The sequence below is a fragment of the Dromaius novaehollandiae genome, chromosome 14 (assembly GCF_036370855.1).
Source record: "Dromaius novaehollandiae isolate bDroNov1 chromosome 14, bDroNov1.hap1, whole genome shotgun sequence".
Classification (NCBI taxonomy): domain Eukaryota; kingdom Metazoa; phylum Chordata; class Aves; order Casuariiformes; family Dromaiidae; genus Dromaius; species Dromaius novaehollandiae.
In genome coordinates this window covers 20,045,087-20,073,086 of record NC_088111.1, presented here as the reverse complement: position 1 = coordinate 20,073,086, position 28,000 = coordinate 20,045,087, and the positions used below count along the sequence as shown (strand labels likewise).

At 38.0% G+C, this 28,000-nt stretch overlaps 1 protein-coding gene and 1 long non-coding RNA gene across 6 annotated transcripts in view; one reads left to right on the top strand and one right to left on the bottom strand.

Moving 5' to 3' along the window:
- CRAMP1 (cramped chromatin regulator homolog 1) overlaps positions 1-28,000 on the top strand; it is a 52,031-nt gene that overhangs the window by 1,213 nt on the left and 22,818 nt on the right. For 2 of the 5 annotated variants that reach the window (XM_026100458.2, XM_064520648.1), the window contains exons 2-9: positions 1,733-2,088; positions 12,312-12,505; positions 14,453-14,606; positions 16,840-16,923; positions 18,980-19,028; positions 26,007-26,092; positions 26,809-26,932; positions 27,824-27,905. In XM_026100458.2, the coding sequence (XP_025956243.1) occupies positions 1,734-2,088; positions 12,312-12,505; positions 14,453-14,606; positions 16,840-16,923; positions 18,980-19,028; positions 26,007-26,092; positions 26,809-26,932; positions 27,824-27,905 (1,128 nt within the window). In that variant the 5' untranslated portion in view covers position 1,733. Of the gene's footprint in view, positions 1-1,104; positions 1,286-1,732; positions 2,089-12,311; positions 12,506-14,452; positions 14,607-16,839; positions 16,924-18,979; positions 19,029-26,006; positions 26,093-26,808; positions 26,933-27,823; positions 27,906-28,000 lie in introns of those variants that run through there. The other 3 variants (XM_026100455.2, XM_026100457.2, XM_026100456.2) reach the window with 3 other exon arrangements.
- On the bottom strand, positions 188-2,518 carry LOC135329968 (uncharacterized). Its single transcript, XR_010391679.1, has 2 exons — positions 2,147-2,518; positions 188-792 (listed from the first exon to the last, which is right to left on the bottom strand). It is a non-coding gene; the product is annotated as an uncharacterized LOC135329968 (long non-coding RNA).

Below are 28,000 nucleotides of genomic sequence, written 5' to 3'. Positions count from 1 at the left end.
GTTAACCTAGTTTTAATATGAATAGAGATCTACAGATCAGACCAGTTTGTTAGGCTATTTGCAAGGAATGGAACGAGCCCTACTGGTAGATTCAATGGCTTAGCTGAAAATCATGAGAGGGAAAAGTGCCATTTTACACATAGGAATATAGGTCATAAATAATAATCACACAAAATTGCATACCATATAATGCTGATGCGCCTGGTTTATTTTAAAGCACATTGTTTTGGGGTCAGTCTTATCCATAGCAATTCCGTCGTTTTGGTTGCGATATTGGGAATTTCCTTCTCTTGTTGGTATTTATCTTTTCCCTTAATTAAAGTTGGACTGTGGCTTCTGCTGTGGTGATAAGGCATTGCAACTCGTTCTTTCTGTTTTGCTGCAGAAGGGTTTCTTTCTTGGAAGTTGGCTTCTTTTAGGTGTGGTGTCAATAATAGTGTTATGCTCTTAAAAAAAGGAGTTGTTATTGGGCTTCAGCAGATAATATCATTTAATGCGTTAAGCTTTTTTATGTGTCTGGTGTTTTGTTCTGAGTATTAAAAAAAATACTATATCGAGCAGATTTGTGAGCCCAAGTTGGAGGCAGAGTGAGTGGTCATCCCAGCAGCAGGTCCAGATGTCAAATTGGGAATTTCGGGTGTTTTGTGAAGTCCACAAGTGGTCTTCTGGCAAATAATGTTTTAAAACTTTCTTTTGACTTGGCCAAGTGGTTGCAGTGCCTCTGAGAGCTGCACGCTCCGCATTGAGGTGAGGGGGGGAGAAGCTGCTGCAAACGTCTCTGGAGTTTGTGGGCTTTAAAATAAGAAAAAAGGGGGGGTGCATTAATTTTAAAGAATGCTGGAAGCTGCTGACGTAGCAAGCAAGAAGTTTGTGGCTTTGGAAAGCCAAATCGTCTCCTGGTGTTTGTCGGGTTTTGAAGGCAGACGTTGACAGGCGATCAGCCTCCAGCGCGATGCTTCTTCGCAAAGGCGGCGAAGCTTTTGGGGCGCCTCGTGCACTTGCTGCTCGGGCACCTTCCCAGGGAGCGGAGTTGCCGTCTGGGGAGAAGCCGAAAGGTGCCGGGCCTTTTGGAGGGGGTGGGGGCAGAGGGGGGGGAGTTGGAAATCTTTGTAGCCTTGGCCAGTCCCAGCCCCAGAGAGAGACACACACACAGAGAGAGGAGGAGAAGCTGCTGCTGCTGCTGCATCTAGGAATATGAATTTCCCCCCCTCAGCAGGTCGGATCACCTCGGCTCCATGGTGAGGAGAAAGAAGAGCCCCCCTGGGCCTGAGGAACAGCACAATGGGTAGGATGGGGTGGGGGCGAGGCACTTTGCGGGCCCCCGGCCCCGCTCCGCGCTGCCCTGCTCCGCCGGGGCTTTGGTGGCTGGTTTTTCTCTCTGTGTGTCTGTCGAGCGCTTCCAAACGCCCGAGTTTGGCTTGGCAATTTCTCTCCCAAAGGCGCCCCGAATCCCTCCAGGAAGGTGCCAGGGGGCTGCCGGGGGAGCCCGGCTCCCTTTTCGGCTGGTTTGGGGGGTTTCCTGTGGGGCTTTCCCCCTCCCACCCCTCGGCACAGGTTGTTGGGTCGGGACAGCAAACGAAAGGGGATTTAGTAACAAACAACGGCGGCCATGTTGAGAGGAATTTCTGCAGCTAAACTTCTCCCCTCTCAGCCCAGGGATTTTTCTCCCTGTCTGGGGGGGTCTGTGGCTTGACTTTGTGTCCCCTTCTTTTCTTTCTCTCCTCCCCGACAGGATGACAGTGAAACTGGGAGAGAGCAGCGGGGAGGAAGGGGTGAAAAAGCTGGGCAAGAGAGCAGGAGGAGATGAGGAGTCCCTGGAAGAAGAAGGGGCAGGAGGAGGAGGAGAGGCAGCTCCAGGCAGCAGCAGCACAAAGAAAGAAGAGAAGATTATTAACAACAACACTAACAACAACCCCTCGTCGAACCCCAATTTAGCGCAGGCCCCTTCCTCCCTCCAGCCGTCCCACAGCCAGGACCAGCATCATTTTCTCAGGTCCAGTGTCAGACCTCAGAGCAAGAGGTTAAAGAAGGATTCTCAGGCATCCTCTTCAGTTGGCAACAGCAGCAGCACCACTGCAAAAGGCAAAGGTACTGTATTTTGTCACCCTTCGGACACACGGGCTCGGGGGGTGGCGGGGGGAGTCACCTGTATTTTTAGGGGTTGTCATTCCCGTTCTGTAGATGCCATCTTTTGTTTGCTGTTTGGGAAGGTGTTTGGGGGCTTGTTTCTGGCAGTAGCTGAAATCTTCTTTGTGTCCCAAGGCTTCAGCTTCTCTGCTGCCCACTCTTGTGTTTACACTTGCAGAAATGGGGTTCGGGGGTGTGTATGGGCGGGGAGGGATCTCCCTTCGTTACTGAAGAGGACCTTTAATTGCTGCATTCCATCTGCCTTGAGTTTTAGGGAATTTCTGTGTTTTGGTTAGGAAATTAGACTCTAGCAAGCTGTGTAATCAGGTGGCTGCACTCAGAATCCTGTCATTGGGTAATAACAAAATATTTGTTGAGTACTAGTTCAAAAAAAAACTTTAAAAACTGATCTTCCCCCCATTTATTTCTGTGACCATTTTAGCAAAAGGACTGTTTTGGAAAAAGCTGTGAAGTGCACATATTGAAATATTTGTTGTCCAAGGTTTTGTGAGTCCCCAGTCCTACATCACTGTTTCAGAAGAGTTAAGGCTTTTACATGTAATTTGAGATTTTTGAATTGAGGTTGTTATATATAGATATATGTGTATATATGTACATACATACATATATACATGTTGTTTTTTTTTTTTTTTTAACTTTAGCATTGTAGATAAGAACTTGATTTTTCAAGGCTGTTCCTTTCTTCAGTAGCTAGAAGGCAGCAAGGATATCTGACTGTCTTGGTACTATTGTGTGTGCTCCGCAGTTACTGGTTGACACCTGGTACTTTAGTTGAGCTGTGCTCGAATCTAGTTTTGGATCCCTTGTGCAAAAATACTGAAGCATTATTTTGTATTAAATTTTGAGGAAAACGAAACTTTTAGATTTTTCCACACTTGAAATAACAAAGTTTACTCTTATCTGTCAGAAACTAAATAAAACTGCACTTCATATCAAGGTATATTGGAGATTATCTCACTTCTCTCCATTACAGTGATCTGTACATGCTGTACATTAGGTAAACTTTATTGAGAATTATGGTAGCTTAGTGTTACAGTCAGAAAGCAGTCCTTTGCAAATTGGGATATTTTAGATATTGCCGCATAATCCAAAAATTTTTGAAATCCATTGTTTGACAGATAGTTTATATAATTGACTAAAATATTTTTAATACCTTAGTAAATCTCGTTTAATCTCTTGCACTTTTTGTTTTAAGTGAAAATCTTCTATGTGTAATGTTGGAAGGTAGAACTGAAAGGTCTATATAATTTTTTCCCAGTTGCATTAAACCAGATAAACAGATGAAATACCCAGGAATATTTAACTGCAGATAATGCTTTCAAGAATTGTAAATAGTGTTAAATGTGAGGAGAGGTTTCTTTGGAATACATGTGTTCCATGACTGACATGACATGTAGAATATATGTGTTTGGAAATATTCCGTTGCTCTGAAAGTGTGTACACGTGTGAACAAATTTTTGTGCATGTGTGTATTCATGTTTGCATATTTGTAAATAAACATGTATTTCCAATTTTAGAGCAGCAGAATAGTTTTAACGAGGTGTATTGACACTGAATTGAAAAGCAAACTTCATTTATTTTGTAGTTCAGTTTCTGAAATAACCAAAATAAAATTATATACAGAACAGAATTTATTATGTCAATAATCAGTCGTAAATAAATAGTGAATAAAATCTCTGTACCTGACTATGTTGTCTGGTTTGGGGAAAATTCTTAAATCATTGAGAATGACAGTCAGTGATAGAATTATGATTATACTTTCACTTTTTGAATTGTAAGACCAGCCACAACTCTGCTTGGCTAGTTTTGATGTGAATGTATTGGAGCTAATTTCTCTGACATGGTGGAGATTGTAACTGTTAGTTTTTGGAGAACAGAGCCATGGAGTAGGATCCATTCTATTTTGAGTCCTTTACACTCCAAGATGCATACTGAGACATTTTCCAGACTTGTCTGAATTCTCCCTTAGAAATGATGTCTTGTGATTACAATTCATGGGGATTTGCATTCCAAGGGAAGTATCACACAGAGTTGGCTTCCAATAAGGAGCTAATTGAATGATGAAGGTTACTAATGAAGGTGGGACTAAACTCATTGTACTCGCTTTCCCGCTAACTTTTCCGCTCGCCCCTGTAAGTATAAAAATAATAAAAAGCTCAGTTATATTCACAGTCTTTTGGATCAGCTCTGAAAATGCAGGGCTTTTCTATTTTGCATGTCACAGTTAAGGTGATAACTGCAAAGGTAATATAAGCATGACCTAGACACTCCTGCTGGCCAATGTTAACATTTGGTCCATACCAGAAACTTGTTAGTGTGATGATCACTCAATAATGCTATGTTACCCTTAAAATATTCTGAAAGAAATAGTGCCGCTTTGAGGATCTGTGTATTCCAAAGTGAAATCTCCTTGGAAAGAGGATCAGGATGGATATTATTAAAGAGTATGATCATTTAACTTAATTTCTTTCAAACTGTAGTTACTCAACAGGCATTGTTTGGTCCTAGTTGTGTCTTTAAAAGAGATTTGGAAGCAGTCTTTTTTTTTTTTTCCGTCTGTTACAGATTTCTTTATTTTTGGCATTGGTGCTTTTAGGGTACTTCATTGTAACAAACAAATTATTAATAAAGTAAACTTGACTGTAAATGGTAGGAAGAGTTAGGCAACTCAGCAGCTGCTAACTTTTCTCATTTACCTTAAGTATATATAGCTTATGGAGGATTTTGAATAATAATTCTCAAATTCTGCCTAGCAGAATGTATATACATGTTCTTAATTTTCAGATTACCATGAAACTACCTTTTTTGCGGGGGAGGGGTGGATTCTGGCTCTTCCCTTTTGTGCACTCAGTTGCATTTTGAGTTTAGGGCAAAAATGATGTAAAAATCAGCATAGTAAGATAATGTTTGAAAATGATTTCCCTTCCAAAATCCTGTCTGTTTTGAATTGGTGAAAGGTTTATATAATTTACTGCAGAAATATCTAAATCTATGCACATATTTAAGAATACTTAGTATCATATTTTCAAGTATCTATCATCTTTTTATCATGTTTCCAAATTTGTATTCTATACCTTGAATAATGCATACCTTTGGAAGTACCAAGACTGAACGTAAGTCTTGCAGTAACTTCCACAAAATCAAAGGAGAAACCTGAAGGAATAGCGGAGTGGAGGCAGTTAAGTATGAGAGCTCAAAAGCCTGAAGGTTTCTTGAGAGGGAGGAAGCAGACCAAGATAGAGGGAGGTTGCTGAAGAAGAGGGATTTCTGAGAGTTTACTTCTCATATACAGATATGCTACAGCATTGCTGAGCACAGGCTTTTGGGGTGTGTTTGGCGGCTTTTTTCCATGAAAAAATGAGTGAGGGGAGTATGTATGTGTTACGTATGTATGTGTTATGTTCTGACCATAGGAACGAAACAAAATGCAGAGTACTTGCAATTGTGTTCTGTAGATCTAGTCTGAATTAAAGTAGGACATTCTTATTTCCGTGTTTTTACCCATTTTTCCAAATGGAGAATGAAGTAAGGAGGAAATAGTAACAAAATCTATGGTCATGAGCTGAAGCTTGAAGCAAGTCTTTCATGTCGTTGCTCTAGATTTATTCACAAAATGTGCAAAATGATACAAAAAAGTATTTGGATTTGTTTTGCAGTAATAAGTGGTTCTTATTTAAGGAAAAAAGTTACTTAGCTGAAAACATTAATTGAATTAAAAAGTTCCATCTTTTGGCATCTTATAAAACTCACTAGGAAGTAGACCACCGTTTGTTTCAGCCCATCAAAGTTGCATGTCCTGTAGTATGTGGATTAGATTAACTACTGACTCTGTCCTCGTATGAAGAGGACATATATCCCAAGATATCTGATTGTACTTCAGCTATGAAAAAGATTTTATCGCATCTTCCCAAATTTGGATGTTGCAGAACGTATTGTAAGCTTGATGTGAAATCCGCCAACATTATTTCTCTAGGGAATGAATGACTGATTACAAACTACCAGCACACTCCTTTGCCCTGATATTCTCTTTAATTCTGCCCATCTCATTTACAGTTGTTCCTTCTCCTTCCCTCCCAGCCTGACATGCTTTCATTCATTCTCTGTCCTCCCATTTATCCAGGCTCTCCCTCCCTTCCTTTGAAAATGGCTGGGGACCAGAACTCCACAGTATCTTTCACATCCTGCTACACCACAAGCGGAGGATTTTGTTTCGTGCGCCATGTGCAGTAGGTACTGAACTTGGAAAGGTGCTCGTCTGCAAGGCACATGGCTGCACAACCATATCGTTCAGAGGGAACCACACGCTTTTTTTGATCAGTGATACATGTTAGTGTTTTAAAATATTCTAAGTGAAGTAGTAAGCAGGGTTGCATAGATAGAAGTTTAATCACTGCACCTTTCATGTTGGCTGGCATAGGATAAATGTTAATTCAGTTACGGCTTTTGTGTGTGTGAATACTGAACTATTTCTTCATTTCTTGTCATAAACTTAGAAGTATTTCCCAGGCTGATTCCTTGTGTCCCAATTTCTTTTTCTCCAGTGCTAAACTACTTAAGCAACTTTGTATATCAGAAACACACCCAAGTTTTTAGCTTTATGCCTAGTGTAGGTGCTTATGATGCATTCTTCTTTTTAAGGAGTTTCTCTAATGAAAGAGCAGGAGAATATTGATTTCCTGCAGTTAGGGGAGTGACTACATTTATAATGCACCATGTTGATTTAAGATGGTATGCATTTTACAGCTGTATTGGGTTAGCTCAGATGTTGCTGCCTTTGATATTTTAAATATGTATTGTCCGTAGAAAAGTTAACATTCAATATTGTTTTGTGTATAGACCCCTTTTGATAATCAGCACTGTTGGAAGACATTCAGCTACATCTTGGTTGTTCAAATCTTCTAAATAGTAAGAGATAGAAGAAGCTAGATGAGTCTATACCTTTGTAAGACATTTAACTGTTGTGTTTAAAGCTTTGATATTAATAATAAGAACCTAATACCCCATGAACATATCAAATGGCTTGTGCTGTTCTAGACTTACCCTTCTCAGGAGTGCATGCCATTTACTGCAGAAGCAAACAAGTTAAGAATTAGTTTTCCAGTTATGCTAGTCCTCAGGCTGAAACATTGACTTGTTGCAAAGTGTGTCCCTCCCTCTCTCTGCTGTATCTCTTCTCAGCTAAAATTCTTGGAGAGAAAAGCAAATCAGATCCAGATTGCATTTTTGTTGGGTTGTCCTTTCACACGCCAAATGGCCTCGCTAAATTCCCAAAGCCCGTGCATCCTAGGGGATCAGCTGATTCATTTCTTCGCTGAAGCATGTGGTGTGGTATCTGGCCATTGAAAAGATATATGCCTAAAAAATGAGGCTCATTTGCCAAGCAATCAAGAAGAAAGTTTAGACATTTGTCTTTGATTGCTTTTTCATTAAAATCAATGAGTAAATGCTCATTGGGTAATGCTCTGCCATGAGAATAGCAGAGTGTGTTTGGAAGCTTTCTGGAAAGTGTAGATTATAGTACCTTACCCAAACCTGTAGGCAATAAATGTTTTGGCGTGCATTTCAGAAGACTGCTAGGCACTAATACAGGTGTGTGAGAATAAAATATTCACATGAAGGTGTGTTCAAGTATGGCTTTCTTAATGGCGATCTTTACTAAGAAACACTTTCGAAGATGACATTGTGTAGTTTAACCTTGTTGTTGGCTCCCGTAGAATCTGGAAAAAAAGAATGAATGTTCCAAAGGAAGCTTTCTGACATCTTATAAGTTGGCGTTCTCTTGCTGTGCTTTGGAGGGGGAGTTGAGTGTTATGCTCTGAATTTGGCCATGCTGTGTACAAGGATCAGTGGAAGTACCCTGCCTTTTATATGGGTGCACCCTGATGGACGTTTTGCAAACTGAGCCTGTAGAACTCCAATAAGGGAAACGATCTGTGTGTTGAGATAGATGGGTGTAGTGGAGGTGAACTATGTTGAATTGCAGCTCCTGTTTATGTGGAATACATAAAATATGAAGAGGAAACACTAAGGTGCTATCTTCCTAGAAGGAAGAACTTGTCCTGACTGTAGTCATGATAAGACACTGATAATATCAGTGACTCAGTTATTTGATATGTGCAGTGTTCTATTGTTTGTCATTTTCGTACCAGATTTTTAAACTTCGTTCTTTAAACCCCTTTGTATAATTTTTGCAAGTTTTTATATTTTGCTTAGAACTACAAAGGCAGCTTCTTATGATAGTACAGAAGGGAATGATGAAAATGTAGTGTGAGATGATGCTATCTCAGGCACATATATCTGAAACTCTAATGCGAGTGGGCGTATAAATGGGTAGAGAATGCTAGATTAATGGAATCAATACGTTTCTTCTGAAATATTGATACTCTGGTCTATGATTTTGTTAGAAGTTATAGGCAATTATCAAGTACAGAAACCTAATGTCTTTACAAATTGTGGAGTGAAAACTGAGGGAAAATGCTGAGAATTTAGCTTCCAAACTTGATGCTTTGTACCTCCTGTGCAGGAACCACTTCTCCTTTGCATCCTGGAGTGAAAGGAAGGGATTGTCATAGTTGTAATCATGTGGGATGTCCAGTCTTGTGATTTGCGCCATGCAGGATCAGTATACAGAGTGAGAATGACCATCTGGTCTTTGTCTCATCTGCAGTGGTCTCCTTTTACAGACGATTTTACTTAGAACAGATGCCTAACTAGGTTCTTACAGTAAGTCCCCTTCCTCTCTCCAGCAATTATTCAATAACAGTGGTGTGGCTCACCTTAATGGACGTTTTTGTTTTAACGCATTGCTTAAGTTTTAAATAATCCATTGTTGAGAATTAACGATGATGATTATCAGTCCTTACTGAGATGAGGTGAAGTTGCTCACTGTTGTGTATATAACAAGAACTTTATACAATAAGACTGAAACCATGAATTTGTGGGGTGAATAGTAATGACGTGTAACTACTTTCATTTTTTCTAGTGCCTTTTATCCTGAATTGCTTTATAATACCGTATTTTAGAATAAACAGTACTCCTTACTGAGATCCAGTATACTCTAGAGTAGATTTTGGTAATCTACTGAAATAGTGCTGTGCACAATAGTGAGTAGGAAGGAATATGCAAAGGGATGATATAGCAAACTCCTTAATTCCTAGAAGAATTAAATGGCATCTAAGATCTCTGCAGAGGTGACAGAATATTAGCTTTTCAAAATCTTGACATGTGAGACTCGAAACAATTGTCTGCATAGTAATTTATTTGTGTTCAAAACAAGAAAGGCTGTGATGAACTTCCAAGGATTACAGTTTGTCATTCGGGGAGTATAGAACAGAATAGAACAGAATATCTAAAGGAACAGAAGAGCGATTTCGAAGTAGGTATCTTCTGTAGAAATTGAATCAGTGGAGCCCCTAGCATGTCCTGAGGAGAGGAGCCTCGATAGAATTGTCCTATTCGTTTTGCCTTTTACGTGCGACTTAGAAGAAACCTACTGAACTTGAATTTTTTTAGAAATCAGAGGCTTCACGATATATTTGCTTCTTATGCTTTTTAATCATGAAAACCTTACATGTACCATGTATGCCGTATAATCTTTAGAAAATCTGTGATAAAACCTGTACCTGGCAGCTGACTTTAGGCCTATACTTCTTTGAGCAAGCATGCATACACAGGTGATTTTTTTAAAAAAATCGATAGTTCCTCTAAATAATTTCTCAGAAAGTTAGAGGTCTGCGGTCAGAAGAATAATTCTTGGTACGCAGTCCTATAGCCATCTTGCTATAAACAAAGTATTTCACATTGGGAGCCAGTAGCAGCAAGAGAGATGGTAGATTGAGACTGAAGACTGGTATGTTTGAATTCCCCTTTCTTGGTGTTCAGCTATTTTAAACATTAAGATCTGTATTTCTAGGGTTAGTTTTTTATCATATGAAAATTCCGATATTCCAATCACACGTGTTCACTTGCAGAATAAATAAGTGGTTCTAGGTCTTAAAAATGCTTTTTTTCTTCTCAGCCAGCTATTCAACTTCCTTAACCTTTTCTAATGATTTAGTTCAAGGAGTTGCCTTCACAATTTCTGAGTTAAAATTGCTTAACTTTTAGACACTTTATAAATGGCTGGTGAAGGCTCAGGAAATGGATAAGTTGTTTATTTGCAAAGTTGTTCGTAGTTGAATTTTCTTTACTTCTAGTTACCTGACTCTTTTTCATCCATCCTTTTCCGTATGTGCTTTCCAGTGGTGACAAACATTTTCTTTGAAAGGATCAAATAGCAATCCTGGAAATAAAAGAAAATAACTTTAAAACTGTCATTATATCATATTTCATACCAAGTAAATATTTATTGCACACTGAAAAAAAACGTAAATTTGTATGTCTTACAGATTCTTTTCTAGATTTTGTTTTAGATGTTCTTTGTTACTTGAACAAATAGCATTTTCAGTATTTGGGACAGTATGATTTTATCATCCCAAGGAACCACTTTCAAAATACAACTGAGTAGTTGCAGTTAAGATTTACATGCAAGTCTTAAACCTCTAAAGCATAGTAAGCCCTTAACAGTTGATTTTTCTGATACTCTTCTTTGGGAATATTAGGATTGGTTTTGGATATCCCAAGTCTTGATTGAAGAATAATTTAGGGGGGTTGTTTTTTGGTTTTTAACACTGACTTTGTCAGGTAAACAAACTGCTTCAAATAACTGAATTCTAAAAGGTAACTGACCATTTTAAACCTAAGCATAAAAAAAAGAGAGCTGTATTGATACACATAAGTCCGGGAAACTACTGAGATTACTGTATTTCACAAGCTGGATTTGTAAGCAAGTAAGCTAAGGCAGACCAGTTTATCATAAAATAAAGAACAGGACTTGCAAAATAGCACAAAAAGGCCAGTAATTGGACAAATGGTAATAAGGATGTTTTATAATTATAAATGTTTAATATTAAAAAACTTTTGTTTTATAAAAAACCCTCCTGCCTTGGGAAGAGCAGTCAAATCTTAAATAATACGTCATAGCAAAATTGAAGAGAATGTATTTTGGAAATATAAATTACTGAGCATGGTTCCTTTTTCATGGAAAAACTAAGTGCCTTTTTTGTGTTATCTCTCAGATTTCTGCCTTAACCTTCTGATAATCTTTTATGATTTCAAAGCTATCATGATGTTTGGTGTGATATTTTTCTTCTGAACAAGTCACAGATTTACAGTTTGTTGATAATGTTCTGAATTAAGTGGTGAAAAATGGAATCTTGCTGCATTATATGTAGCTCTTGCCTTTATTTTATTTTCTGCAGTTTTTTCTCCCCATTCTTCCATCTTTAGTACTTCTTAATCTTCCCTCTCCCTTACTTTCAAAAGCAGCAAATTTTCTTAGTTTCATCAGGCTTTATTATCCAAATTCTACTATGTCTGAACTTAATATTATTTTTCTGATCCATGTTCTTTTGGTGGGCCAACAAAGTGACAGTCACGGTTACACTTCTGTGCCTTTTTCCAAAAGTCACACAAGGATGGAATCAGAAGGAGAAAGGGTTGGGACTTGCCACCTTTGTGATACCTTGAATTATCCTAGAATGGCTGAATGTTAGAGATGATGTTTTTTATCTTGAGGGTAGGATTTTTGAGAACGCAGATCCATTGAATGATGTGATGATCTAAAGTAGACGTGCTTATGGCCTGATCTTTGAATCCATTTGGTAACATAGATACTAGGGAGCCCGTAGGATCAAGACCAAAGACGAGTACGTGAAATGACATATATTTACTCATGGTCGTTAGTTTCCTATATCACATATCAGTGTTCAGAAATTCCCTTCAACTGCAAATGGGTAGTTGCAGAATGCCCAAGTATATAGGCATTGGAGAGTGTGTTGCCTTTTAGTGATTTTTGTTGTCTTTTAGAGGTTGCTTCAGTAAGTTCCTGCATATCTTTCTTATTTCTGGAAATAGAGAACTGAGCCAGTGAAACCTTCCCCTGGTTGTTTGCTGATTGAGATTTCATGTCTTGTTATTTGACTATCATATTTCAGGTGACATACCTTGCAAAAGCATGATATAAACAAAGGTGGCAAAGAAGGGGAAAATTCTGAACCCCTCCCTATCTTTATCCATGAATCCTCCTGTTGGTTTAATATTGACTCTAGTCTTGTTTTTTGCAGCAGCAGATAATGGAGGGACTGCATCTGGTAGCACTCCAGGAATTCCTCCTAGCACTCCTGCTGCAAATTCCAAGTCAGCGGCAAGAAACCTGGGCTCCTCAACTGGAGAGAAGGAAGAAGGGAAGAAGGTCAGACGGCAGTGGGAATCATGGAGCACTGAAGACAAAAATACTTTCTTTGAGGGACTGTATGAGGTATGTGTAAAGAAAAAAGACAGCTTAGGTGGCTTCCTTTGGTATCTGGATGTTCCTAAGAAGGTTGTTTGAATTGGGATTTGCAGGAGCACCCCATTATGCATATATTACATACATACATACATATATATATGAATAAGTGTCTGTACAATTGGCTATAAAACACCTGTGTTTCAAAACCGCCTTTCAAAAGTTTCAAGGTTTTTTTTTTCTGCGTATGCAGGAAATATGCATGAGGGGAGATAGATCTGAATGTCATATGCCCAGCCTCAGATCCTTTTAGCTTTAAGGATGGGTATCTTAATAAAAATAGAAATAGAAATGAATTGGACAAGAATGTACCTCCCCTACCAATGAGCTCTTCAAGGTAATTTAAAAACGCAAAAAATACCTTCTGCAAGACTATCTTGATGATTGTCATAATTCAGTAATGAATGTATTACCATCTAAAGTGAAAATCACTTCTGTAATAATAATACTAACAATATTTATTCATAGATGTTTATAGTAGAAGCATAATTGAAAAATTAATGTAAATTATTTCAAGTGAGAAAAAAATAGTGCCGCATCTCAACTTTGAAAAAGAATACAACCATGCTGTAATATTATCAAATAAGAAAATAGATTCCATTTTAATAAGGATCTCAGACACTGGGTTAGTCTTTGACCATAAACAGATTTGAACCAGGTCAGTACTTGGATGGGAGACATGGAAAAATTTAGATCATCTTACCTTTTATCTCACATGATATATACAATATTTTCCAGAATGTCCTGTGCTTATGATTATTTTAAGAGGACTTCTGTTACAGAAATATGTAGTGAAAATGAAAACAAAAGTAATGCCAAATCCTTTAGTGGTGTTGGGGGGGGATCTTTAGATGTGTGCATTTCTCTTTCTTAGTGATAAGCATGTTTCATGTGTATATTTTGGGGATAATGTGAACACTTACACTATAGTCTTTTTTCTTTTTTTTTTAAATTCCTCCTACTTGCAGCAATATTCATGGGAATTGTGTAAAATTTAAGTCCCTCCATTGTTCAAAGGAGACATTTATTTTTGATTGCTCAGGAAGAAGTTCAAAAATCCACTGTAGGATGGGTTTGGGGTTCAGTTTGGTCTCTCACATCCAGTGAATTATTTTCTGTCATTACCTTTCAAAAGAGGTTTTCATACTTTGTAATCGTATGTAAATCAACTCCAGCCTTTTTTGAATTCTTCAGAAATTTTGTGATAGCAGGAGTTCATTGTTAATGTACATAAAGCTTACCTTTTCCTTTTTTAGTCTCCAAGGATTTTATATATATTAGGCAGTTTTAAAGGGCCGCCTAGGTGTCCCTTTTTTATGTGGAGAATAAGCATCTACAATGACTTAAACTGTAAAAATGTATTTTCTATAACAAAGTATTTTTATTGTTTTTTAAAAAATTAAAACGTTTTCCTTCATTATTTGAAACTCAGATTTTATAACACTAGTAACCTGAATGTGAAACTTACTGTAAATAAAAGAAACTGTCAAATGCAATGTTTTTTTTTTCATCTTCCATAGACGGAAATGGAGGTAGGAGGAAGAGGGAAAGGAATGCAGGGGAAAATTAAGGAAAGCAAAATGACAAAGTCAGTATCTTCAATTCTGCTACCCAGAGCAGTTATGAGTAACATCGTTTTTAAAAGTTTGCTTGCAACTTTTATTTTTTACTTTGAAAGAGTTCTTTTAAGGCATTGGAAAGTAATTTCTTCGACATTTATAGTACATTTTACATGAAATAAAAGAAACCATTGTCACCCTTGCCCTGTTGAGTTCTAATACCCAAGTGTTTTGGTTATGACAATTCAAATGTGATTTCCCACAAAGAATTCCAAAATCCCTCATGTTTATTGAGTTGTCTTGTGACAAGAGATGGGCTTGATTTTGAGTATTTCAGTTTGTTTTATTTTTTCTTCAGCATGGGAAGGACTTTGAGGCTATCCAGAACAACATTGCCCTCAAGTACAAAAAGAAAGGCAAACCAGCAAGCATGGTGAAGAACAAAGAACAAGTCCGCCACTTCTACTACCGCACCTGGCACAAGATCTCGAAGTACATTGACTTTGATAATGGTTAGTATGCAATGGAGCGGGCTCAGTGTAGAGCTCAGTCCTGTGAGGGCTAGACTTTTTAGTGCCGTTCTAGAGGCTAGGAATAGTGGAGAAGAGAAAATATTGAATAGTCCTAAGATATGTGTGAACGTGTTGTATTTTTCTTAGCATGACCATACCAAGATTCATCTTTTTGGAAAAATACTTTTCAAAAAATGGTGGTAGTGGTATCACAGCTTCTATATCAGTTCACCACACCATAATAAATGCTCATCCAGTTGTTAATCTTATGAAAAGCCAGGTTTAAATAAATGTTTCCATTCTCAGGAACACAGTTTTGAGGACAGCCACCTGAATGTTACAGTCACGCTTGGCATCATCAAGCAAATTCACCCCTGGCCCTACTTTTCAGTACCTTGGGGGAATGTCTAACACAAGTGTAAATGGCTGAAATACTTATTTATGCTTTAAATAAACCTGCACTTGTGTTATTGATTCAGTAACTCAGGAATCCCAAACTGCTGAACTCTCCTCTTCCCATTCTTCCCCCTTCTTCCACAGCTTGTTGAATGAAAAGGAAATGGGGTAGTCATAGGAACTTCTAGTGGTGTTTTGTAACAATAATGGTAATGTATGATCTTTGATACTTGATTTTTATCAAATACACCATATTCAGGGTGTACTTGAAGTGAGGATTCAAGTCAATTTCTAGCCTAATCTGAATAGCAGGTTAAAGGAAATTTATTGCAGAGTGAATAGATATTACTATATTCTAGTTCTTTTGACTCTGTCAAGATATTATGAAGAATGTCAGTTCTCCCGTTAGCCTGTTGGTCAGGTAAAGATCTCCAGGGCCTTCCTATCCTTCTGATGCTATGCTCTAAGTTGTATAAATTATTAAAGTAGCTGCATGGTGGTTGAGTTCTTTAGAATCCAAACAATTCTTTTGTCTTCAGCAAAATTCTGGACAGTAAATTCATCCCATCAATTTGTGGCTATAGCCTGTCTTGTTAAAAATAACTCATTCATGAGGAATTGGTATGACTTCAAGTGCTAATGACCTGTAAGGTATATTATCACATACTTCTAGGAAAAGCAAAAGAAATGCAAAGATAATGTAGAATACAGTTCATAGGATTAGGTTATCTAAGACATGTAAGTCTAAGGATGACTTATATGTCTAAAACACTTTTAAAGTTTAAGATTATCTGAAGGAGGACTTAAGTGTCTAAAACACCTTTAAAGTTTAAGGTACATTTTTGAGATTTTTTTCAAAACAAGATGGCATTTTGAGATGAAGCAAGCCGTTAGTATTTTATTTAAAAATAAATGTCACAGCAAACATAGTATTGGAAGAAATTAGTTTGTGTAGGACATTTTAAAAAAAGTTGTCATGGACAAGCTTGCAAGACAGCATTTCATTTGCTGTCTGCATAAAGTAGAATTCTGTATCTAAATCTCTAAGGTCTGAAATCTCATTGGATGTAGGAATTTAAGAATTAATGCAGTGCTTTGATTAGTTTCACTATTGGTAAAAATACATGTGCCTGAATTTTGAGATTAAGGGTGTTTGCAAGTCAAAGAGCACTGACTTCTTGATGAATAGTTGAGAATAAATATTTTCGTCAGATTTAAAAACCACAAGATTTTTTAATGCTGCTATACATATCTAAGCATATTAGAAATAATAATGTCCACATGATATATGTTGATATGAAAGGAGAAAAACTAAAGTTGAATAAAATGTATGCAATTTTTATATAAAAATTTAGAATCTGGGATTTGCATAAAATCTTCAAGGTGCATTTGTGTCTCCTGAAAAATTCAGACCTACTTGTGAATTTTCATATAAGAAAGAGTTCTATATGTATTTTCTTGGGGGCATCAGTATGTTTCCTTTAGAAATTTTAGGCAGTTAAGTGATACTAGAATTGATATAACAAGTGAATTAAATTTATTTTGCATATCGAACTGTATTGGTTTAAATTCTGTGAAAGCTGCTTTGTTTTTTTTTTTTGTTGTCTAAAAAACTGTTGCCTTTCCCAGAAATTTAAGTCACCAACAGGAAATCAGTGAACTCCTCTCAGTATAGTGTTTCTTGAAATAGAACTTAGTCTTACCTTCAGTGTTTGCCTCATCACTGAAAATGTGAATCATTTTATCTTTTCACTGAAAATTATTTTGTTTGCAGTTTTCAAATGAGTACCTACGGTGTGGATTATGTCATCTCACTCACACCTCTTCTGCTTTTCAGTTTTTTCGCAAGGGCTGAAAAAATCCTCCCTGGAGCTTTATGGCTTAATCTGCTATGGGGAGCTAAGGAAGAAGATTGGGGGATGTGAGTATGAATTTCCTGATGACTGAAAATTATTTTTATATGGTAGAATCAGAAGTGCTTCCTGTTGAAGTTGTTCATGTCTAGAATAGTTTCACTTTTGTGTCATTCAGGGTATCTGTTCATTGTATTCTGTTGCAGTTATCTGTGGTATAGATTTTCATGAAATGTATTTTTATTTTTATAAGACCTTCTTAGTCTATTGCATGAGTCCCCTTTGTCTTTGACGGATTTCTTTAGCTTTTACTATCTGCGGAAAGCAGCACATGCAATGCCCACAGATGACAGGTGAATATATATGGAGTTTAGATATGTCTGTTTTATTATTCTTGAAAACGAAGCAGTTAAATGTGTAAGTGATACTGTTTGCACCCACAATTGTTTTTGCCTACACAATCAAAATCTGGGATGATGCCTTTCTACAAATCAGACTCTAAATCCTAACATAACAATGAATCCTGAAGATGAATAAACCTTACAGCCCATAATCAGAAGTAATAATTTCACCAGCCGACCAGGATGCGTGGCTTATTAACCCCAGAGGCTGGTTTTGTCCATAAGGACAAGCTTAGATCAATGAGCATGTGCCCTACCTGTGCTCTCCTCTATTCTGGAAGTTATATAGTTGCATTAGCAAGGTACATGAGTTTCGGCTCAGTACCATATTCACATGGCCTTCATTGCTTCCAGACTGGAAAGAGCTCTGATGTGGCTAGGTTGGAGCAATGGCAGAGGAGCTTGCGCTTGTATGCTGTGGTCCATGTGTGTATACCTTCTTTTTGTGTATTTTTTTTTCATTTGTTCCCAAGATAGAGTTAGTGCCATATAATAAATAGTCCATGTTCTACAAGTGTTTCCAAATGTTTTCACTTCTTTGTTAAGTTGTGTTAGCTGCAAAGTAAAAAAACCCAAGAAAGTCTTAATGAGTGGACATGTACAATTCCTAATGGAATTATGCTATGTTGGGGGACTTTTTGCTAGATTATTTCCTCACCTGAGATTTTATTGTAACATCTCATGAATCAGACTGTCATGGATGTTTGTACTGACCTTATTCTGCCTATTCATTGGAGAGGCAGTTTTGAATTGTTTCATGACAAAGGTGCAGAGGCAAAACAGATTGCACTGTCAATAGGAAACAGTATTAGTGTTTCTTCCCTTTCTCTTCATCTTGTCTTAAAAGCATCAGCAGACCCTCCTTGGCTATGACTGGGAATAAGGTTTCACACAGTCACCATGGCAATGCATGCATGCTCTGTGCTTCTGTCTCTTTATATAACTTTGGCAATCGGCTACGTATTTTTACCCACTGTCACTTAGAAAATTCTAGTCTCTTCTTCAAGACCAAATGGACCAGAGCAGCAAGTCTCTACACTCAGATTATGAGAAGTCTGCTCCGTGGCTGATGAAAATAGTTTCTTTCTGTCTTTAATTTTTTTCTGGTATTCACCCAGGCCCAGCTTCCCAGAAATGGAGATGACTTGTGTAGAACAAATGAGGAATAAAAGTGTGTCAGAAATACCTTCCAGCATTGCCAGAGAGGGATTAATTGTTCTGTAAATAGATCTGGTCTTTACTATCATAGAAAATATAAATCAAGTTACAATAATTAACTGCATTTAAAACTGTGCAGTATAGTGCATAGAAAGTGTTGGTTATATGTGCTTTTTTTAAAGCACATCCAGACCTGTGAGGGCTTGATGCTCTTTCATTACGCTGTGCTGCCTTAGCAACAGAGATTGAGCATGAAGATCAGGAAGCTTTTTTTTTTAATACTGCGGTGTCAGATTAATACTCAGCAACCCAAGATTTCTGCAGTATTTAAAAACTTTGGTCATTTAGTCTATGAGTAATATGTAATTTTTGTGGCAAGGAATGTGTATAGCTTACGCATTGTGAAAACAGAGTATTTTCAGGTAGTTTATGTTGTAGTTGATTTATGCCCATTAATCCTCCATGAGAGTAAAATGTAACAGCTTTGAAAACTGAGCAGAACACAAATGGTCTTGACTATATAAGTTAAATCCTAATTCACTGTGTTATCCTTTTTCTTGGAAAGGTATGGATGACAAGAATGCAGCTAAACTCAATGAGCTCATTCAGGCTGGGTGAGTATGAACTTCTTCCTGAAATTTGTGCAATTGGGTTATTCAGCAGCCCAGTTCTTGAACTGTTGATTGTTAAACGGTCATCCGGAGTCTAGAGGGCATCTCAGACTTCCTTAGAGCTTCATTTTGATTTGGCGTGCTTAGTTTGTTTCACGTACGATTTTTTTCCTCCTCCTCTTCTGTGAAGCCATTAATTGTTATTAGTAAGCAAATGACGGGTGAAGTTTAAGAAAGTCTTGAAATGAGAATTCTTCATAGAAGTTATGGCACTAAAAACAAGTTGACTAAATATAGGGAATATAGTTCTTCTCCATGCACTTCTGCCAACAGCGCTCGCCACTCCTGACTTTCAGACCTCAAACAGCACTTCCAGTATACCTTGGACCTCAGCCCTCCAGTCACTTCTGTATCTACTTTATTTTAAGAATGAATAGTCTCTTTCACTTCAAGAAAGAATTATGAGTCCTGCTTGGCAGTGTCCTTTAGAATATAGAAGTGGTTAGAAGTTGTCCTACTATTAGAAATGAGGGAATACCTGAAATGTTTGTATGTAAAATAGATACTTGGTGTCGTGCCTTTTTATTGCTCACAAGCTGAGCTTTCCAAATGAGGACCTTATAATTTATTAATTTTCCCTCTTCCTTTATTAATATTTCCTCTCCTGAGAGCTGCACTTTGTACAGCGTGCCTTTGTGTTGCAGGTCTTGAATCTGATTGTTTATGAAATCACTTGTTCATTCTTCTATTAACTATGGAATTTGAAATTAGAGCAGAAATTACCATTTGGTTTGGGTTTTGTATAATAAGAGAATTTTTTTCCTCATCATCCCTATCAGTAAGTTTTTTTTTTTATATAACAAAATGATGCTTAAAACATTTTAATTGGAGTTATCAGGGATATCCCTGGGTTTTGTTTTGGCTTTAAAGCCTGGGCCAAGCTTTTTTTTCCCCTAAGAAGTTAATTTCCGGAGCATTTCCTGAGCTCGGGCCCTCGGCAGTCATTGTGGCCTCTCTGTGTTGTAGTGGGGAGCCTTTCTAATACTTGCGTCATCCAAATAGACTAAGCTGTAGTAAATGAGACTGATCACTTAGCAAACTAACGTGTCAGTCTAGTACTCGCTGTTCGAAGGACTTCTTATCTACAACATTTCATGTGATTAAGTCCTCAGTTCTTCTAATTCAAGTGGTTGAAACTCGGGGCTAGTGATCTGTATAAAGTCTAGGTATTTATTCTATAAAAGACAATCTTGTAACTGTTTTGAAATCAGGGGTCTTTACGTTTGAAAATATTAATACTATTTTATTTATTTATTTTTACAGAAAATTACAGTGTACACAAATCCTAACATTCTTCTCAGGCACTTCAGAAAAAATTACTCTTGCGTAGGCTGTTTGTCTGCAAGGTGGAAGACATGTCTTTACTTTGTTTTTTCTCCTGCACCTCCTACCCATTTGCTTGGGAGCTTTCTCATTCTTACAAGAGCAAACTGTGCAGGGAAACAATGTTTATTTTTTTATTTCTGTTAACACCTGGCTGTTTACACTATGTGGATGAATCTCATACCCGTGCAGGGAGATGGGCAGCCCGTACTTCCACAAGCAAACGCATCGCCTATATTCCATTAGATTAAATTTTCTCTTTTCAATTTGTTCAGTGGTGTTAGATAGAGCTATGACAGATTTCTATGTGTAAGCAGTTCTTTTTTTTTCGTTCCTAACACATTTCTCTTAAATCTAATTTTCCTTCTTTTCCTCTCAGAGTGCACTACGCTTTGTAAGGTTTGTCACTATGTTGAAGTCGCGAGTGAAATTGAATCCCTATCATTATTACTAATACTACTTTATTCCGATGTTTTCCTGAAGTAGATAAACGTTAGCCTCATATGACCGGTAAGAAGGGTCAGGAGAGGTTGAGATAATGAGGAGCCACCTGGCAGTTTATTGGCAGACTGAATATAGACCCTGGATTCGAACCCCGTGCTTGTTGTTACTGCTGTCGTTACATGAATCGGTGGTCTTTTAGGAAATAGATCAAAGTATAGGTATTTATAAATCCTAGGGGAAGGTAAGAATTGTTCTGTCAGCTTCTTTAGTGGTCCAAGTAATTCAGCGATCCACGCGAGCTGCTTATAGAAGTTTGTAGAATTACTAAGCAGGACAATTACGGAGCAAAACACTTAGAAATTATGGGGAGTCTGAATCACTTTCTGCCCAGTCCTCTGTTACTAGTTTTTATTAAAGCAATGATATGTTGCTGGGTTATGTGTTTAGGATGTATAATAAGAAAGCTTCATGGCAGTACACCAGAACTGTTCACATTTAAGTAGACTTAGACCAAGTCTAAGTCTTTTTTTCACTTTCAGGAGTGAAACATTTTTACTGAACTGAAGTTTTGTAAAAAATCTTTACATTTAATTAAAAAATTACGTATGTTTCCCCAAAGGTATTTTCTGTTCTCTGGATATGTTTGTAAATCTTTAGCACTCATGGATGAGTGTTAAAAAACAGAGAAATACAAAATAAAAGAAATACCATAAATAAGCAGCTGATATAACACATTACTACTCAGTGGCTGTTAGCATTTAGTTGGGGGGGGGGTTCCCCCAACTTGAGGTGATCTTCATAATACAAGTAAGAATTATTTTTTTAAAGACAGTTAAAGACAGATGTGTTAACGGGTCATGGTCTGTCTGCCTCAGTTCCTGGGTGTGCTTTATGTGCAGCGGGAATGATCCTTCATTGCCTTTGATTTCCTAGTAAAGGCATTTGGCATGCTGTTGTGGGAATTTGCTGCTCCCTAAAAGTCTTGATAATAAAATAGCAATTCATTATATTACTAAAAAGCTCTGTTCTAGTCAGGGGAAATGCTCTCGGTGTCAAGCTGAACTGGTGGTTCTTAATGCGTGTTTGGCATGGTAATTTTTTTTAATGTTCACCATTTTCTTCATTTGGACAGATCCAGGACCTCTGTAAGAAGTTAGCTAGATCAGTATTTTAAGCTAAGACTAGTTCTGCTGCAGGCTGTCCTTTTACTCCTTTTTACCTTGTTTTTCTTTTAAATTAATAAAACTATTCCTTAGCCACTCTCTTACGCTATCTGTTTCAGTTAAGAAACTACAGTATTCAAAGATACCAACTTTTATACTAGTTTAAAGGTAGAATAACTTTATTATCAGACTTTCCCTAGATTGCTTTAAACCCATCACACTTTATGGAAACAGGAGTTAGGGCAGTTATTCCTGACTTTCCAAGCAGAATACCTAGATCTAGAGAGGTGAGGTGCTACTTCTTCTAACACCGTAGATTCTAGGCTACAATGAAAATAAAAATATTGATTGCTGTAGCCAAAGAGTGCTGTAGTGACAGGACCAAGAAACTGGTGACTTTGCACATGAGGTTTTTAATGTAAATTCAGCCATGTTCTGTGTTCATTTACTGAAGAGCATATTTTGGTGCTCAGTTCTGAACTGTTATTCTTACTCAGTACTCAAGGAATGCAGTAGTTGCTGCTCCAGTTCTAGGGCTATCTGCAGTTTTGCATTTGTCTTTCTTCCTCCATCACTTTTTCTGTCCTTCCGGATTTTTTTAATGTCTTTTCTGTAATATATTTACATTCTTCACATTCCTTTTCTGTTCTTTGCCTAGTTTTCTCTCTGCGTCTTTAGGCACAGGTACAAATGCAGCTAGGAGCTTACGATGCTGATGGGTTGTTCTCTGTAAGCTGCTGTGTGCTGGTAGCTGATGCTGGTGGGTACCTGCAGCCCAAGACGCAGCAGAGCGGGTGGTAGACACAAATCAATGAGGAATGATTGGCAGGTAGCCTGACTCAACTGTCGTAAATGCTCTATGACCAATTAGATTTTTAAAGAAGAATATGAAAATTGAGCAGGAATACATTTCTTTTCCCCTCTTTTCCTTGAATCAGTTACTTGGGAGATGTTGTATGTGTGTAAAAGGTTAAACAGATAAATTGTTTTTCCAGTCTGTTGAATGAATGGTTTTGGAAGATGCATTTTTTCATGTTTAATTTAGCATAATCCTAATATTTGCATGTTCCTGGTGTTCTAACATTTTGAAAAATTACAGTGGTTTATTAAGGTTCTTGATACATATTTTTCAACGCTTGGCTGCAGTTTTTAGCTTGAAGTTACTGTTAAACAACTACACTTTTGTGTAGGTGAGAGAGAATATCCCTTGTATGATGTAAAATTTTAACATGAATGTCTTCCTATTTATCTGAAGTTTGTAGGGATAGAAAATGTGTTTTATTAGATCAGCTGATACAGGTGGATGAAATAGCCTTTTGAGCATTCATGTTCTTCTTTGGGTCACCTTCAAGTCCTGTGAAGAAAGGCACTTGTCTGGTCTATATAGTAAACGAGTTAGTCTAAGAAAAAATAATGCTTCTTCCCACAAACCTTGCCTCACTTATGCCCTTACACTATTAGTATTGTAGATTTGCAATTTAGGTACCTGTTTCAAGGTCCATTAAGTGAATCGCATCACTTTCTGCTGGCTGTAGTGGATTTTGTACAAGACCATTGTGAAACTGTGTTTTCTCCTGGAGTAGGAGGGGGGAACATCTAGGCATGTCTTCACTAAGAAAGGAAATTATTACAGTGGTTTTGATTGCATTAACTGCTCGCAAGAACAAGAAGGATAACTGTTTCAGCTTGTTAGTGCAGCAACGTTATATTCCCTACGGCCATTCTCTGACTGCCTGTTTTCCAGCAGTCTTACGCATTCTTGCGTCCTATCATCTCAACATGAGCTTTATAAAATGACTAGTATCGTGAACAGCATTAATGGTGGGAACAGAGCTCTTTGATACCATAACAAGAGGTTTGACACTGGAGGTCTGAGATTTCAAGCTCAAGTATTGCATTATCTTTTTGCCTAGAGTAATTGGAGCTTTCTGTGAATCCCTGTAGTTAACGTAACAAAGGTAACAAGAACATTTCTAGGAGCCATTGAAGAGTGGAAGAGTTGTAGTCCTCTGCCATTTTTGCAGTTGCTATTTGGGAGAAAATGATAATAACCACTGGGCAGAGAAAAGTAATAGGTATCTGGAGTTTTTATCCACTGCATATTGTTTCTTTTCTGCCAAATCCTTCCGTTTTTCTACCAGGTACAGTACGAGTCACTTTTGCACTATGCCCCCTTTTCTGATTGCTCCAGACCAAAGTTTGTCCTCATGATGAAAAGTGGAGATTCTCCACCTAGAGAGTCAGAACGAAGAGGGAAGGTCTGCAGTTTTCCAGACATTTGCCAGCCAAATTTGAGTGCAGCAGAATTTGAGTTTCCTGTCTTTGTGTTGCAGTACTAGCTAACTTGAGTGAGTGAGGGTGGGGTGATCACACTGGTCCTGTCTTCATTTGTATTGACACTTGGTTTATTTAAAAAATAAAGTGTTAGGTGCATGTGATTAAACTTGGTTTCAGGAGATTTATTTTCTAAAGAACGCTGGCTTTCTGATAATGCTACACTTCAGTAGCATTATGGCAAGAGGTTATTAAGCTTCCCGTTCAAGGAGTAAGATGGCCACTGCGATGGTTTCACCTTCTTCACTATTGCATAGATAACCATGTATGTTACTGTGTCTTTTAAAAGTCTTTTCACTGGCAGATATTGGCTGTTGGACTTGGTGGGACCCACTGGTTTCAAACAATTCAAGTTGAGCTTAAGTTGAAGTTGAAGGAGGAAAAGTAGCAGCAATGCCTCTGTCATAACAGCTGTAGAGTGTTGTCTGCTGTAGCAGATGTGAAGATAGGAAGCACTATCTAGAACTAGGCAAGTAGCTCTTGGGAGGGATTTTTGTTTCTGTTTTTCTCTTAAACAGCTCTGTTGCTAGTTTCTTTATAGCACTTGAGAACTTTCTGCTCTTTTCAGGAGTAAGTCATCACCCCCTCTGTATCGGAGTCCATTCAGCGTATTCCCTTGGTTTTTGATAGCTCAGTGCAGGTTCTGGAAATCTGTCCTTCCAGCCCTGGGAGATTCTGAATCTGTAGAAGTTCATAGCTTAATAATTCAAACTCTTGAGTTTCTTCCTCTTCAACTTCATCTTCCCACATCTGGCTTCACTTCCTGCTGCCCCTTTGCAGCTCTCCCTCAGCAGTGTAGACCAGTAACCCTTTCTCCCTACTGTGGTCTTCCTTCCAACACAGGAAAAATCAGATTCTCTTGTAGGAATGTTCTCCATAATTTCTTTCCTTCTACTTGCAAGGATTTGTTTTTAGCCCTGCTGCTTCTATGGTAGCTGATCCTCACTGGTTGAGGTAATAAGTGGTTAATATTGCTCTTAGTAGCTTTGTTGGTCAATACCTGCCTTTTAAGCCTCTAACAAGAAAACAAGGCCGTCTGAGTGAAAAAATTAAATAGTTCTAATGTTTGAAAAATATAAAATGGAGTCCTGATTTTAAGGATCTTTATAGCTGTTAATATGGTATTGAAGCTAAAAGGCAATGAATTTGTACTGTGAACATTTATTTTGCACTGATTCCTGCACAAGCAGTTAGACTTTACTTCTGCAATGAATGTGGCATAGGTATTCCAAAATGGAAGACTCTTTTTTAGACTTTTTTTTCATAATGAAGTATTAGAAGTAGAAGGAGAAGATTAAAGCAAAAGCAGTTGTATTTTAGGGAGAAGCTGTCTCTCGGGGTCTCTTCAACTGAACTAAACATAATTCTGGACTTCTTTATATAACATAATCCCTCCCTCAGTGGATAGACTTGGACACAGTGTTTCATGGAAGTTTGAAAGAGGAGGGTTACAAGAGTAGTGTTTCTATAATGAAAAATAAGATGATAGAAGAGATTGAAGGCTTCAGATACCCTTCTGAATGTGCACTGCAACCCCTTATATGTTTTTGTTCATTCCTATAGACTTGATTATATCTGACTTTTTGTCACTAATGTGTATGTATTCACAAACTTCTGTACATCGTGCCTATAAATATTTATTTTTCAATATATTTAGGGCCACGACTGTTCGCTACAAAGGGAGAAACCTTCGTATCAAAGCTCCAATGTGCAGGGCTTTGAAGAAACTCTGTGATCCAGATGGTATGTAAGAGACACTGGAACGTGAAAGAGTTTTAGCAGATGGCTGAAAAAATAGGAGAGAGAATAGGCCCGTTTTGAGACGTATATCACTGGCAGGGGAATTAGTGCCATTTCACATTTGATTTGGGCACAGATATGTCCCTGTTGTCTCTTTATCCCATTTGCTTGTGTAGTCCCAGTAAATTTAAGCCTCACTCAGCTCCCTAAATCTTGGAATGTGACAATAGCTAAGTTGCAAAGGAAAGAGCTGCATCAGGCAAGATCACTTTTGCTTTGCCACTTTGTGCTTTTAAAGTATGTGAAGATTGTGCTGTCTACTTCCCAGTACCAGTGAATAAGCAGCAGTATGTTGTTCAGCGTTGAGCTTCTTAGACTTTTTTACCTTCTCCAGTTCACTATATATGATCTCTCTTTCTCTCAGTAAGTAGCATCAGTGCAGTTTAAAGATATGAAATACTATATTTGTGTAGAGTTTCCAGACACTCAACTGGAAGCTCCAATACTGTTGCAGTTTCCAAGGAAAAACGTTAATATATGGGAAGAGGAGGTAATCTAAGGAAGTAGGCTCCACTGGTGAAGCTGAGCTGCCTAAGTTGTCTTTGGATGATGCCCATATCTGTGATGTCTTAATCTAATTGAGTAATCTAATACAGCTTTCTACCTGACAGGGTTATCCTTGCTTTGACCCATGCCCTTTTTGCTTCATTTCCTTTCAGGCATTAGTGATGAAGAGGACCAGAAGCCAGTGCGTCTTCCTCTCAAGGTCCCTGTGGAGTTGCAGCCACGAAATAATCACGCGTGGGCTCGAGTGCAGAGTCTTGCCCAGAATCCACGGCTTAGGTAATAATGAGCTAATTGTGGTGCTTGGCATGGAGTAGGGAAATACTTCTCCTGTGGCTTTTCCAAGTGGGAACACAGAGTTGGAGAGTAATATACTTTGTACCATTTACGCATAGTTGTCAGAGCAGAGGAGGCAGTAAAACATTTACTTGCAGCACTAGTTCTACTAAAGTTTACATTGAATGCAGCATAAGACACAGGGAAGGGAAGTAAAACAGTGGTCAGAGGAGTCTGCACCAAAACTCTGAACATGTCAACTGCAACACAGTGATATTAGCCGAAAGGAAGGTGTTTATAGATTAACCTCCTTCCCACAAAATGTGGTTGATGCTGTTGTCCCAGTGTTATCACTGTCTGCTCATTTTAGTGCTTATATCTAGTCCAGAAATCAGAGCAGAGAACAATAGACCTTTGCAACACTGATTGTTCTTTCAAATAGAGCAATTCCATAAGATGACCAAATATTATGGAGAGAGGAGAATGAGGATTTTTAGCATTAGGGGGTTTTTTTTGTAAAATGCATTGAGGGCAAATATATTTTGCTCCCCTTTCTTTCTGTACTTGGTATGTGGTAGCTTTGTGCTTGGCCTGCAGTTTGCAGTTTAGCTAAATCTTCCATTCTTTTCCCATCTTCTCCTTCTATCTGGAGAAGCTGATATCTCAAGTCACAGCAATCAAATTTATTTGATAGGCTTTTGAGATATTTCACAATTGCGAATTATCTACATTTTAGCATTGCCAGATAAAATTCATCCTTTTTCTTTGAGATTGGGAGTGGATAGTTACAGAATGCCAGTTTCTCCCTTGATTCCCGTTCTAGAGCTGCGGCTGTGATCTGAGCTTCTGCTGACATTTTCCTCTGTTCCTTTGCTTTGTTTATCTTGCATACAGGATGATAGTGGAGTTGCATCGGAAGGTCTCCAGCCTCATTGAGTTCCTGAAGCAGAAGTGGGCTCTCCACGAAGTGCGCATTGTATCCTTTTCCTGCTTAGTCTGTTCTGCGTGCTGTGTCCTGGGAACAATTTTGTGTCGAAAACGTAAATCTGCCTAGCATATTTACCAGGCCAT